Source organism: Struthio camelus, chromosome 26 (assembly GCF_040807025.1).
Source record: "Struthio camelus isolate bStrCam1 chromosome 26, bStrCam1.hap1, whole genome shotgun sequence".
Lineage (NCBI taxonomy): Eukaryota > Metazoa > Chordata > Aves > Struthioniformes > Struthionidae > Struthio > Struthio camelus.
This window is the reverse complement of record NC_090967.1, coordinates 3742642-3758116: the sequence shown is the minus strand read 5'-3', so window position 1 is coordinate 3758116 and position 15475 is coordinate 3742642. Positions and strand designations below refer to the sequence as shown.

The 15475-nt window shown below is 48.3% G+C and overlaps 1 protein-coding gene across 1 annotated transcript; it reads right to left on the bottom strand.

Annotated features, from left to right (window-relative positions):
* Positions 1-14260: 14260 nt before the first annotated feature.
* ACTL9 (actin like 9) lies at positions 14261-15475 on the bottom strand. The gene has a single exon (XM_068919521.1). The coding sequence runs from the start codon at positions 15473-15475 to the stop codon at positions 14261-14263; it is 1215 nt and encodes a 404-aa protein (XP_068775622.1).

The window sequence follows — 15475 nt, the reverse complement described above, 5'->3', positions numbered from 1 at the left end:
TACCGGTAGCCTGGGGGGTATCCAGCCATCTCTATTGATTACTCCAGCCCCAATTTGCATATTTAATAACATGTTCAAATAAGAGCGATTATTGAACTAATTGCTTTAGGTAATGAAAGCTGGAGGGCTGGCCTGGGATGCATCTGACCTGATTTCTGGTTCTGCTCAGGCTTAAAAGCTAATTCATTAAGCAGCTTTTGTTGCAAAGCAGTTTTAAGTAGTTTTCAAGCTGATTAATTACAGAGAGGAGTGTTATATAATAAAGCAACTGTGTGTGAGTCTGAAGGAGGGAGGTGAGTAAAATATTTCACATTTCCTGAGACCTGGGGGCCTTGTTTGTTTCTGTGATGGAGAAGCGTGGTGTCGGGGGAAAGACGTGATGGCAAAGTGCTGCGTGGAGCAGGTGGGAGGGGGTGGATGAACAGAGGTGTATATGGGTCGGTCACTGTACTCCTGAGCAGTCCCAGGAATCCTGGAGGCGGGGAGGATTCGTTCTACGTCCTGTTTGACTCCACAGCCTTGATTTCAGGTGCTGAGTCAAACTCTGAAATCATGTAGCTTTGCAAATCTGAACTAGAAATCTCTTGGGAAGATTTTGCATCAAAATTCATTTTGGTCCCAAATGGGAGGGAAAGAAAGCAAAAAAAAAAAAAAAAAAAGAGAGAGGCTCACTTTTATGTTAACAAAAAGAGGTGGAAGTGTTTTATATTTAACCACAAATAACCAATTAACATTTTGTGTCTATTTTAGGTTTTATTACAAGTACTGGTCAGCCTTGGTTAAGAGATCTACTCCCCATGAACTTGCATCCCTTTGGAAACCTATTCTGATTTTTTTAATTTGTTGACCAGAATGGAAAGATCAAAAGCACCATCCTAATTCAGGACCAACTGGTATTTAAGACTGTAATGTTGATTTGACCCACAGTTAAGCATATGTAAAGTAATGCCACAGTTTTAACATCATCATAATTTCCACTGGTAAATACGGGCCTGTACTTAGCAGTACCATTTGGTGATGTTTGTTCTTTATAGAGGCAAAATAGAGAAATAAAGTGGGTCAAGAGGTTTGCAGGCAAAAACTAGCTTGCGTCGGTGAGAATGAGCCCGAGAGCATCACTGTAGGGACACCTTGATCCCAGTAATGCTGGCATCTTGTCCTGCAGGCACCTGAGCAGGAGGAATCACATACACGCTTGCACATACGCACATGCACACGCGTGCACATGCATTTGCATGCACACACACACATGTTTAGGGTGGCAGCATGGCCGCGGTTCCACCGTGGCGCTCCTCTGGCGAGCGAGCCCCAGCACGTGTGGCCAGCCTGGTCTCTGCCGAAGCGCGGCCACCACGATCACTTTCATTCGAAAGCACAACCAGCGGAGGAAGAAATGGTGTATAAATATCAGCCTTTTGTTTTGCATATGAGCTCGTGGTTACAGCACTTCCCCAGGAAATGAAAGATTGTGCTTCAATTCCCTCTGCAGGCTGCAAGGATTCAAAACAGCTTCCCAGACCCCGCGGGAAGCTCCTGGCCTGGTCACTCCAGCAAAGCCAGGCACCATCCTCCGGCCACTCGAACCTCTGCTCAAGCGCAGATGGGAATTTGGGGTGCCGAGGGCCACAAAGACCGAAAGGAGAGGGAGCCCAGGATTGTGGTGTTTGCCTTTGTTGCAGCAGAGGTGAAACATTCAGTGGCATTTAAACATTACATAAACCTTTTGCCTTCTGAGCTTAATGCTCCGGTCAATCACAGGTGAATCTCACTCTTGCAATGCTGTTTTAATATTTATTTTTAAAGCAGTGCTTTCCCCTCTGCAAACATCCTCTTTTCATAATCAATAGATTTTTTTTTCTCAAATTTAAAAAATATAGCCATTTTGCTATAACCGGTGACAATTTTGCTGATCATAATGGAAAGTGCTCAAAAGCCCCACACAAATTCCAGGAAATACATTTTAGGTGTTAATCTGAGTAGCACCTCAGTGGCTTTTGTAGTGTAGTAAACACATTCAGTAAGTGACTGAGAATAAGGCGGAAATAGTGAAATGAAAAAAGATTCTGGTATTATAAAATTATTAAGTCTGGCAACAACTAAAAATGACTGTGATGAGTTGGGGAAGATCTTACCACCCTGAATGACTGTGGAAGAACATGCAGGGGCAATTTAACGTTGAAAAATACAAATTAATGCACAAAGGAAAAAGCCATGACCTTAATGAATCATATATGATAACTTCAAATTAATAGCATTCTGCAAAGCAATTTTGACATCCTAGTGAACTCCCGCTTTCAATACTGTGTGCCGTTCTGGTCCTCCTGCCTTCAAAAAGATACAATAAAGAGAAGGCAAGGATGGCACCTAAAGATAGCCAGATTTAGGAAAGAGGTAATTGAGAGGGACATGCCTACAGGTATCTAAATATGCATCATGCAAGACCTAAAGCATTTGAACAGGGAGCAATTGCTCAGTTTTCCATAGCGTAGAATTAGCTGGCATTGAATGAAAGTGCACAGAAGTTCTTTAAAATAGAAAAGCAGAAGGAAGTATTTTTTCATGCAGTACACAGTTAAACCGTGGAGCTGGTTACCACAGGATGTTTTGGATGCCAGAAATATAACTGAGGTCAAAAAGTGATTAGACAAGTTCAGGGAGGATAAGTCCATCAGGGCATTTAAACATAGAGGTGTGGATAGACTGTCTGGCTCAGGAAGTCCCTAAACTGCAGACTGCAGGAGCCAGGAAGGCAGGGGAAGCTCCCTTTGCTCTCACAACGTTTCTCCTAAGCATCCACCAATTTTGGAGACAGCTGCTAGGCTGGATGAAGCTTTGGGGGGATCCAAATGCCCTTCTGTCCCTGTGCCCCTGAAAAGAGCATTCTTCTGCTGCCAAACACTGCACTCTCTAAAAAGGCAAAAACACCTCTCGCATTTCAAGCACTATTTTTCACACCTTCATGGTGTTAGATGGAGAGATGACTACAGAGTTTTCCCTTTAAGGGAATGAGTTAATGATGACCTTTAGCTCATGCAAAGGACCAAGACTGAATCATTACTGAGGCAGGAAAAGTTAGCAATGACTTCTGGAAATAAGCATTACATTCAGAATACCCCACTGCTTGACCTATTGTATAGCACTCGCGTGTGCATGTAAGGGCAATGCCATTTCAAAAATCTCTTTGATATTTAATCTTGGCCATATTTCCACAACTATGAAATAATTAGAGGGGAAAATTCCAAACCATACACAACTATCGGTATTAATCGTTTGCAAAATGAACTGGGTACCTACATCGCAGCCCCTGCTACAAGGGGATGCAGCAGCCTAGCTGTAGAGGGACCATATTTTGCTGATGCACACCGCTCTGGGACAAATTCTGCCTTTTAAAGGATGTAAACCCACTGCCACAAGACTTTACACTACAAAATGGCTCAAAATCCCAAAGGCTGTGGGGCCTTTTCCCACCTCCTGCAGTGCGGTGGTGTAGACACCTATTCCTAAACCACGGTTCGGACAGGAGATATGGGCAGCTGGGCCTCAAACTTGAACTGAATTCCCCAATCTCCAACATATAGGATTCTTTTAATTTAATCCCATGTCAGTCCCAGGAGATTATTTCTAGAGAAGAGGGTGGGTCTTTATACAGAAGAGAAAATAGTTAACTACTTCTGGTTTGCATATCCACTGTCGTAAACCCCAAGTGACTTGGACAAGGTTGGTGCCTTCAGTGCCAGGTTACCCTGATGTCACAGATTTGCAATTCCCCTGAGAGCTGAGGGCGCAGATTAATACAAGTATTAATGCAGTATTAATTAACTGCAAGCCAGGCAGTGAAACTCAGTGCTCGGGTGGTTGCTTGCTACAAGAAGGTTATCTGGATCGAGGCCAACTGACACCAGCTGGGCAAGGCAAGACCGGAGGGGCAGGTGGAGGGGGAGGATGCACATGACTGCAGCAACGCATCTCTGCTTTTACAGTGAAGCTTTTACCCTTGTGGTGAGTTGCAGGTTGCGGATGCTGGAGTTAGAGCCGGTTTTTATTATTTCCTATGCAGAGAGATTGCGTGGAGCTTGACTGATCAACCACAGGCAGCAAGAGCATTTCTGCCCCTTATCTCATGCTAACCTACTTATCAGCTGCATGAGAGCTGCTCCTCACACGAATCCCTAGGCTCTGCTCCCAGCTGCCTGGGTTGTATACCTATTGGTTTCCTGCTGAAAAAGATATCGCAGATTAAATTTGCTCTTGTGCTCATATCCAGTCTTCTTTCTAATAGGAATAGGAAGAATCTGAAGATCAGATCCTTGACAATGCAGTTTAGTTCATAGCAAGTTAGACAGCACTGAGGCTCAGTGCCTGCAAGCTTTGGCTTCCGGGGGACTTATTTCCACGGTGAAGAGCTGCGTGTCCAGGGGCCCTTGGCCTCATCTGTTCCATAGGGATGCCGGCAGGATAAACTTCAAAATGTTCACGAGGCATATCCATCCTCAGTGCAAGGACAGGCTGAAGGTATGACTAGAGAGACAGCTCGGAGACGCTCACCAGAATTGTAGGCTGCCACACCGGAGAACTTAGCTCTGTGGCTTGCAAAGGGCTAAAGCAAGTTACATGATCCAGCTCCCTTTTAATGCAAAACATTTTGGGAGTTGCTATCTCTGCTCCTAAGGCTACCAAATACCCTGACTGATGTGCAGTAGTGCTTGCCAGTGTTTTAAGATGAAGTGATTATTGAAGAGGCATCTTAGGTGTGTGGGAGTTTGTATTTACGTCGCTGCCTTCTAATATGCATCTTTCTCTTATCAGATACTCTGTCTTTCAAATTCATGCTCAACCCTGTAGAAAAAAAGAAAAGAGAAAAAGAAAGTATAGCCCCTTCCAGTAGCCTGTAAAATTTAGTAAGTGCGGCACAAGAAGTGTGACTACACTAAAGTATTCATCTTTAAGCTGGCTTTCTCATATCAGTTCTTCTGAAGACCACAGTCTTTCATTTCTCACACATAGCTTTACTCATACTTGATAAGCGTGCTAAAACATCAGAGGCAACTGGGGAGGTTTGATGACTCCTAGACCTCAAACAAACAAACTACTCAGACAGCAATGCTCCAGAATGAATAAAGCTCATCTGATATTTTTTAATATGTTTAAAGTTGCCTTTGCATTTGTGATGTGTTAGGGCTGGGTTTGGATAAAACAACAGCTAACCAAAACTTGCACCCAAACCCAATCTCCATCCCCAAACATCTATGCGAACCAGACTCTTCCACCTCCAATTTCTCCTTCCACCTTTTACAGCTCCTGTACACTCAATGCCAGGCATCCAAATCGCTCAGTTGCTGCTATCTATCAGCAGTGTCCCAGCGCCCCAGTGAGGAAGAGCCACGTTACTGGCTTGAGTGTGGGGGATTACATGATTTTTTCCTATCCTTTGTGCAGGGAGGCTGCAGCAGAGCAAGGATCGAGCTGTCTCCTCCACTGGGTGAGGAGGGACTAACCCTCTCTTCCTAGTCCTGTACTCAACTGAGCCTTTTCCTGCAGAGGCATTTAAGTGGAATCATGCTGTCTTTATCTCTTCTTGTCTTTCTGCTAGAAAACTTGGCTTATTGATGTTTGCATAAATTAACTCAAACTCAAGGGTGAAGCAATCTGCACAGCACCCACGGAAATGCCGGTTTGCTGCGTAAAAAATCCACAAGCAGAATTTGGGTCCCACTAGGTTAAGCTAAACCTAGAAATCGTCTCCTCTCTTTCGGTGCCCCTGCATTTTATCCCTGCTCCTCGCACAGATCCCGAGCTTTGTGGCTACGGGGGCTTGCACAGCCCTGAGGTCTGGAGGGAACGACACTGGCAATCACATCTGATGCACATCAGGTGAGGGGGACAACACTGCATGTGCAAGTCTTCAAAACACATGCCTTTGCCTTTCTTGCAGGTCTGCGGTGCTGCCTTTGCCTGCCAGCTGAGAATAAAGTGCCAGCCAGGCTGCAGAAGCAAAGCCTGAAGGAGATTTTCTTCGTTGCAGATGCAAATTCGTTGTGTAGCAAAAGCAGCGTGAGGAGTATTGCAATTGTGTGTCCAAGGGATTGGTGTGTCCCTCTGCAAGGGAAACCCCTGTATTAATAACATCCCCGCACCACCAGGAGGGTGCCGGGCATGTGAGAAGAGGCTTCTTCAGCTGGTAGAAACGGAAGACCCAGATACGTCCTTGTGTTCGCACCTTTCTGTGCTTGTTTTGAGCTACTCTGGTTGGGATGAAGCAGGACGGTGCTGCTGTCCCCTCCCCAGTCCACCCCCGGGTCCCTAATGCACTGCTTGGGAACAACTGTTTTGGCTGGCAGCTGCCTGCGCTGCCTTGGGACTCCTCTGAGTTTTAACACCTATACTCGCTTTTCACATCTGTAACCCAGAATATTTAGTGGTGACAGTGAAGTCAGAAAGTGGTTACGTTAGGCTGCTAGCAGCTAGGCCTATGGAAAGGGTCAGAGCAGTGGAAAACCAGGATGGAAAAAGTTTTCTTGCTGATGCTCCCTGATGTGGCCACGTGATGCCCCAAACTGCTGCAGAAATCCCCCTGTCAGCCAGAGCTCCAGCTGTGCCCCCTTGAGACCACCACATGTGCCTGGCCAGAAGGATAGTGTCCATCCAGGTGGGATCGGCCACTGGCCAAAGCACTCGGCAACCCCAACCCTTTTTCTTCAGCTTTCCCTTTCTCACCAGCTGTGGCTGCAGAAGATTTTGGAATGAGCATCGGCAGTCTCGGCACCCAGGGGACACCTTGGGGACTCATCCTCTCACTGTCAGCCCTTGCTGAAGCCCTACAAGGACTTGCCAGCTCCGTTTTCCCACTTGAAAACTCAGGTCTCCAAGTGGCAGCTGGGCTATTGGCCGCTGCGCTCAGCCAGGGCACGCAAGACCCAGCTGAGTACCGCTGTATTGGTGCCACCAAAATCAAGCTCCGACCCTGACTCCTCATTTCTGGTCTTTTCCCTTGCTCATTGGCTGACTGCTGGCCAAATCCTTCCGGAGCAGATTTTTCCCACAAATCAGCCATAAGAAGTAACTAGGAAATTATTTTTTCCTTGCTCGCATGTGAAAGGCTTGCCATCTGATAACAATTTTCAGTTTGTCAGCACTTTTCTCCCCCCCTCAAGAAATGTCAGAGGTTCAGATTTGAAGTCATACAGTTTTCCTTCTTGTTTCTTGAGCAAAAAGACAAAAGTTATAAATCCTTTTACTGTAAATTCAGTTTGACAAAAAGCTTTTTTTGTTTTGTTTTGTTGTTGTTCTGTGGAGAAAATAACTTTTGACGGGAACAGTTTCACCAGCCACACCTGGGCAGCCAGCAGCTGGTTCTAGCTGCTCTAGATGCTCTAGAGGACCCTGCCTGAGCAGGGCGCTGGACTAGATCACCTCCAGAGGTCCCTTCCAACCTTGGCCGTTCCGTGCTTCTGTGTGATTCTGTGGTTAGGATTTTTTTTTTTTTTCAATTTATTTATTCTCTAGTTCCCAGGGGGAATAAAATACACCTATCTGCATCTTTGCTAATCTCTCCTTCAACCAGTGTGCGTCTGAGTAGAGACAAGGCTTAGGGGTCCTGGAGGCTTCTCCCCTACCCAACCTCATCACATTATTGCAGTTATTAGAGTTAATGACAGTCCTTTGGGGACAGGCTTGGAAAAGAGATGATAGCAGGGAGCAGCTCAGAGCGGAGCTAGCTCTGGAGCTGAATTACCCAGGTGGTTTCTTGCCCCCCGCACAGGGATGGAGCCCCCTTAGCGCTGCCCATCAAATTATATTCCCCTGTGAAATCACAATGAGCTTAATCAAGAGAGTGTCTAATGTCTTCCAGGGCAGAAATGAGTAAGAATTAATGTGTTATTATCACAACAAGGTCTCTGCTTGGCTGCTTTTCTGTGGTATTTATTAAGAAGGGGAAAAAAATCGTTATTAGCTCGAGGAGATCAGAAGAATAAAAAAAAAAGGATCAAAAAGAGAGCACGTGCGGCTCAGCCAGCCTCTGCTAAGGGCAGTTTCAAGCTCTTAGACAAAATAAGAAAGTTTTGAAGGAGCCCAGATTTTCTTCCTCATTGTTTCAGCATTTTTCTGACTGATAAAAATGCAGATATTCCACTTGAATTGCTTGTAAAAAAATTATATAATCTTTGGGGGAATTTCCCTAGTGAGAGTGGGGAGGGGGGAATAGAAGTGCAAAACCAATACACAAAATTCAGAGGGAAATAAAGATGCTGTTGCACTTTTATTTTCCAGAGCCTTGGAGAAGCAGGAAAACATGCTTTTCGGTGAACATGACATTTCAGTGCGAGTTTCTGCCCCAGCAAACGCCTATGCATGGTTTGCATCCAACTAAGCTGTGAATGCAAAGCAGGATGCCCTGAATTTCAGCTCCATGGCTGCTCTGCGATTCTGAATAACCACATAGCAGCATATAAAAGCAGCTATGAAATCCCAAGTGGCTACATATTTGTTACAAGGTGATTAATTACGTCAGCAGCATAACCACTGGAAAAATCCACCGCCTTCAAAGCTCCCGAGCCCCTAACTACAATGGCAGGGACTTTCCCTGCCAAGCTAGGCAAAATTTCCAACATTTAATTTAAAAGCTATCATTTATTTCGCTGCTGGGAGGGGACGGAGTTGGTGCTCCGTGGAAGCAGGGGATGAGCGGCAGGACTAGCCTTACGACCAGGTCGTTGGGGTCACCAATGAACAAGAAACGGCAAAACGCCTCCCTTGATTTTAGAGGCTAAATTCATGTCAAAGTCCTACCCACTGGGCCTCAGTGTTGAGCCACGGCTATGAAAGCTAAACAATCTGAGCTAGGATTTTGGGTCAAAATATGAATGCTTAGTTTAAGTAAAAACCTTTTTGAACTGCTCCTCGGTGATGTGGGTTCATCATTTTCAGTGGGTTGGACACCAACATCTTTGGGGGCTTTTGGGGACAAAGGGCAGGGCTGGGAGCAGAGGCACAAACACTGAATCATTCTGGCTGACAGCAGCGGTGGCAACTTTCGCACCTTCTTTTCTCCGAGTTTTTGGCATTCAAAGCAGGAATTGGCAATCCTGCATGAGTCGGAGCCTCACTTGCATCCGAAAAAGGCTGTTTCTGTCCTTAACACCTTTGAAATAGGGACTGCAAGCTTGGAAGTCAAAATTTGATAAGAAAAGCTTCCAATTTTTTTTTTTTAATAGTAATTCAATTTTGAGTTGGGCACCCAGAACTCTGATGTTTCCGACTGGATGGGGAGGGATGGGGAGCATCGTTTTAAAGACACCCTGTGATCCCAGCGGTGTCTCCGAGGCTGAGCAGGTTCATGCAGAGCTGTCTCGGCCCCCTTCGCACCCGCCGATCTTCCTGCTAGGAAGTGTTGGTGGCTCATGAATGGGAAGTTTTACAACTCGCTTCCGCATCTTAGAGGTCCTCCTTGTCCTCAGCACTTCCGCGAGCCGTCCCGATTTGGTGGCAGCGGTGGCAGGAGCTTGCACCGGTCTGGCAATAGGGCTGAGCGCCTGGAGACGGAGAGCAAGTCATTCCCCTGTTGCCACCACACCGTCACCCCTGTAAAAAACCACATCAGGGCAGAGGTGTCACCTCCGCTGGGATGGCCACGATGGCCTGGGTGCAAGGGTCCCCATCCTCCAAACTGTGCCCTGCTTTTGCCACTGTCACTTCTGAGTTTGCAAGGCTTTGAAAAACCTTCCTGAGCAGGGAGGCAGCTCTGCAGGTGCGAGAGCTCGCAACGCAGGTGGCGGTGTTTTTGCTGCTTGAAAATATTTTCACTGGGTGATGCCAAGGGCTGCTTCAAACTGGCAAATGTGTGAGTGAAGGGGAAGGGAGCGGAAGGGCTGCGTCTTAAGTTAAGCCTCCCCACCCGCGGGAGAGAGGAGACAATGCTAGCAAATGTCTCTGCTTTTAAATAACATTTGCTGACGAGGTCGTCTCACAGCTATTTGATTCGGGTTTTGTTTTTTGTTTTTTTTTTAAAAGGCCGATAATGTCTTTTTTTTTTTCCACTTTACTTGCTCACGCCACTATCAAGGAGGGAGTCTGACAAGCATCATTTTGAGCTCGCCAGTCGTCACCACCTTCCCAGTGCGGTAGCAACAGTTCACACCTCCCACACTCGTTGCATTTCTTTCTCCTACAGCACAAAAAACCTTGGCCTGGCATCAGAATGAGATTACGGCAGAAAAATACTTTCCGCTAAGTTACCACAGCATTTTTGACTAACCTCAAAATCTTACCAGCCCTTTCTGCCTGGTGTCTTATTTCTCTGAGACTTACGGCTGAGAGGTTTTCTTCGTAATACAAATACACGCCCGTGGAGGAGCTGATGCCCTGCTGGGACAGTGAAATGCAGCGCTTTAACACCAAGCATGCAGGGTTGCCCCGTTCCCTTTAGGCCCTGAAGCCATGATGTGCAGCAGGGTGTCTCGCCTAATGCATATTTATTTTATCTCACCCAGAGGGAGCTGGAGGTGACCAGCAGATCTGGAGGCTGCCCCCAGCTTTGAACTGCCCTACTCCCCTCGGCATGAAGAAGCCGCATCCGTTTTTGCTTGCAAAAGCGATGCTTCTCAATGCAAGTGCTCGATAGCTTTGCATCGGTTTTTGGGATCCCGTTGAGCTGTGCCAATCCTCCAGGTGTCATCCACCTTCCCGGGGAGGTTTGCACATTGGCTCGCGGCACCGTTGCCGAACACCCGAGCCAGTGAAGGGAGCCATCCTCCTCCATGGGGAAAGGCTGATGGGCAGCAGAAAGTACTTTTGGGTGGATGAAAGCGAAACGGAGGTGTCAAGCCGCTGAGCAATTTCTTCCCTCTGTGGTGGCTGCACCCTGCATTGTGCCAGCGAGCAGGAGGCAGAGCGAGCCGCCAGCAGGCAAGGGTGGAGACGCCGAAGCTTTCGCAGGGCAGCTTTTGAGGCTGCCTCCCAAAGCTGTCGGGAGCGGGAGCCCGCCGGGATCGAGGCCTCGTGCTGCTGCCGGGACTGAAACGCAGCAATGCTTTTTGCAGGGTGCAGGATTTCACTGGGGTCGAGGAATGCGGGAAACTGGGACGGGTTAAAACGTTTGGTTCAAAGTTTCCTTAGCAGAGGCGAGGCCGAACCTCTTGTGAATAGGTTTCCGGTATTTCCACTTGACTGGAGCCACACACGCAGGTGCCTCCCCACTCACACCTTGACACAGGCATCCCGAGAGCAACCCTCGCCTGGTTGCAATTAAGTGCTTACGAGAACGAGCGAATCCTGTCCTGCCACTTTCCCCATTTTCTCTGATGTGCTAAGGAAATACCAAAATAAAATCGGCCTGTCTTGCCCCATCACTACCTTCCTGCTCACCCGGCTCACATTGGGGAGGGGGTCCATGTCCTAAGCGGGGGGAGAGAGGGTGGTGGAATGCTGTTGCTCAGGCTTTTTGCCAAACAAAAAGAGGAAGTGGGGGGGGAGTTTGCTGGACTAAAAAAGCTGCAAATGTGATGGCTTTTTTTTTTGTGGCCCATGGTGGTACCCACTGAAGGAGCTTGCCCTCAGTGTAAAGATAAGAATTATAAGAATTCAAGTCCTATCCCTCTTTTAAGCCTTTGTTTTAAAATTGCTTGAACAGAAAAAAGACTGAAAGTTTTGGCTAACGCCCAGGGTGCAGAATAAAGCACCTGGCTGGCCCCAGTGCTTTCCCCTTTGGCTCACAGGGAACAAATTTGGGTCGCTCGTGCTGCTGCTTTTGCTGCACGTGTCCCTCAAGCCTGTCCCCTCCTTTCCCAAGAGCTGCTCATTCCTCCTAGCCCACCTCTGTGGCCTGGGTTTCTAGCAAGGTAAGAGTTTGTTTTCTGTGGAAAGTTTCAGGGGAAATTAAGTGGCTAGTTTGACTCAATGTGAGAGCCAACCACTCTGTGCTCATCAGTGAGCTGTGGGAAAGCTCCCTGCAGCATCCCTGCAGCTCTGCCCTCTTCCTCCTCCTCACCCCGCTGGCTCCACACAGCCCCCAAACGCAGCTGGTAGTGAAGAGACCAAAACAGGTCTAGCCCCGGGCACCAAGGTGCAATAAAAGTGTCACCAGCTGAAAAGCTGTTGCCAAACCCCACACCAGCTTCAAAAGGTCGGCAGAGTTTCACAACAGTTTGGTAACTTTGGCATGATTTTTCTCTTGAGGACTTTCTGTGGGAGGGTTTGGTGCTGAGCTTGACATTGTTTGAAATAGTTTCCACGGCTCTATCTCCCCATTGTGGTGAGAAAATTGCTTGTGTGCATGTGTTGGTGTCTGCAGGGATCCGGCCACGGGGTGGGATTGAGGGCTGCAGTCTGTGCCAGAGAGGTGAGGTAGACACCTCTGTCCTGGTTTTGCCTTCACACAAAAGCTACATTCAAGTGAGATTAAATTTGCCACGTTGATGTTCAAGAGCATCAGCAAACAACGGGATTAAGCCTGCCATAATACCCTTAACTCTGCCCACCTGAGTGGGAGTATTAAATAACTGGTCCTCATGGGGCCAAGAGCTCTTGGGGCTGAAAAGAGAAAGCAGAGAAATAAAAAAGGATGAGAAAGCAAAATCGAGGTGGGGGGGGCTGGAAAATAAAAGGATGCAACTTGAGGAAAAGATGATGGTGCAGGTTCAATGTGTCTAATTGCAGCTGGGGAACACCTGTGCCTGTGAGCCCTCAGCCCCTGATGAAATCCCAGTGATGAAGTGCAGCTGGGGAGGAATTTTTGTAGCTCCTGCTTCTTGTTGACTCTGAACTGGCAGCAGCTGGATGAAGAAACCCTACATGGGAATGTGCTGTGTCAGGAGGAGAGCTGGCTGGTGCCAAGGTACCTGCACGCTGGTCACTGTCAGGGCTGTGTGACTCAGGTGGCTGCAGAGCTGCCCAGGTCCCTTGAGCTACAGCTGGAGGTGACTGAGCCCTGAGGAGCTGCCAAGTGCACCCTGAGGCCGGTAAGCACTCAGACCTACAAAACCCAGAGGGTCAGTATGTCTTCTTCTCTGGAGAAGGCACTGAAGGGGGGGGAGCTAGCAGCAGCCTAGCTCTGCCTGTTGTGCCTGGGAGTCCCCTTGGCCCTTTAGCTGCTATGGACAGAGGTCAGACCATTTCCTAGCAGTGAGGTAGGAAAATTCCTTAGGTAACTAGGGGTGTCATGGATTTGGAGGTTTTGCTCTGCTCTGTTCCCCCCCACCACCACCACATCCCCACATCATGGTTTGGTCTGTACCGTGGCAGTATGCTCCGAGTGCCTGTTTTTTTGCTGGAATGTGGGCATTGATGACCAGTGCTTGTGTGCTTGGAGGTGGTTGCAAGGGCTGTATGCACAATAGGAGACATCTGCAGGGCCCTGCTTTAGCATTAGAAACCTTTTCTGGAGTGCCTGGGCTGTACTGGAGGGAAAGTCTCCTCTGCAAAGTGGGGCCATGCAATTCTGCTCCTGGCTGGGCTGTTGTTCAGCTGGGCTGGAGTGAGGAGGTTGGGCTGGTGTTTGCATGCCCTGACTCCATTCCTGTGTCTCCATGAGCTCCTGGGTGGCCTCAAGGAGGTGGAAATGGCACTTTGATGCCACTGTAGTGGCCCTGGAGGTGGGGGACCATGATCAGCACTGTCCTCTGGGCTGTGCAGGGCTATGCAAGAGGTCTCCAGCAGGCAGGATGCAGGCTGAGAGCCCCCTGGGCTGCTCAACCTGGACTGCAATTTTCTCCCCATAAATAAAACCTTTCTGAGCAAGCAGGCCCCTGTTGTGGCTTGGGACACCCTGGCTGCAGGTAGTCATTGTGTTCCAACCCTTAGACATGCATTTCTGTGGGTGAAGATAGTTTTTCCAGGCTGCAGGACAGCCTGGAGAGAGCAAACAGCGTGGAGGGGATGCAGCAGAGTGAGTTGGGGAACAGGCCTCTGCTGCCCTCCAGGGCTGGTATGGCTGCATGGGAGTTCTGTGCTGGCTGAGATGAGGGGTTGGGGGAATGGAGCAAGGGCTGTGTGAAGCACCTCACCTATTTCACTGGGGCATTGTGGGGAGCAGGATCTGCTGGTTTCACATTTGGGGCATCTACTGAAATAACCCACAACTCTGCATGATGTGAAACCTGGGAAAGGACAGTGTTCAATAAAGCAAAACCATTTATTACTGCTTTCTACTGGCCATCCTGTAGCCACAAGTAAATTGTGCATCAATACATACGTGTTTCTCACCCAGGTAGCCAAAGAAACCTGTTGGCTCTCTTGGTGGCCTTCAGCCCGGTGTGAAGTGTCTCCTTCAGTAGCATTTCTGATGGACAATACATGGTCCGTGTTCGCTGTACTCCTCCTTTCGGATCCAGCATGATTGGAAATTTTTCAGGGAGGCAAGGATGGACCCCCCCATCCAGGCAGAATATCTCCTCAAGGGGATGGCAGATACTCTGATTTTGTCATTAGAGGGCATTTTTCGGAGGAGCTCACTGGAAAACCTCTCCTCTAGCCCCTCAAAGAGAGAGGAGCCTCCACACAGGAGGATGTTTTTGTACATTTTTTCCCTGACCGCTTCTGGAACTTTGTTTAGACTTCTCTGGGCCATCTCATGAATGCCCACGTAAGAAATCCCGTGTGCCTGGGGGGGGTTGAAGAGCACCTCTGGGCACTGGAACCTCTCCTTCCCAAGACTGATGGTCTGACCATCTGGTAAGGGGAAATCCACCGTGTAGGTGGCCTTAGGGAGGTAGCACTCATTTTCAAAGTCAGGAGCAACGTAGCAGCATTTGTGTTTGATGTCTTCTATGACTTGGGTTATCCCTTCACTGATCGTGTACCCAGAGTCCCTGAGAAGCTTCATCAGGTAATGTGTCATGTGGGATCCGGCAATATCCATTCTCTCGACAGCGTGTGGTAAGCTGTAACCCTCATGGACGGGTACCGTGTGGGTCACGGCGTAGCCTGCATCCACAACTAAACCACTAGTTTGACCATGGGCATATACTGAGAGGACAGACTGTGAGGCGATGTAAATGCCAGGGGAGTTCAGTGACTCAAATGCCAGCTCCACCATCTTTTCTCGGTTGGTGATAGGACTCAGGGGGGGATCTGTGATGAGTAAAGCGTGCTCCTCAGGGGGGACCATGAGGTCATGGTAGAACATGTGCTGCCACAGGATTTCAGCTGCCTCCCAGTTGATGATGCTGCTCTGCACAAGCCCAATGATGTCAACATCGGTGTGAAGCAAGGCTTCCTCCCTGAAGAAGGTGTGAGGACCGGCCTTTTCTGAGCCTAGGAATTGCTCTGAAGGATAGGCAACCAAGGTGCTGATTTCAGACTTGGGTTTCTGTTGTCCGGCAAACCCTGCTTTACAGCTCCCCGTGCCGATATCTATCACAACAGCTCCAGTTCTTGTCTCAAAGGAGTGCTCACTTGATGAGGAACTAGCTGTGTCTGAGGATGTGTCTTTTGCAGATCCTGGATCTGGGAGGTCCTCATGTAGTCTGTGCAGTGCAGACAT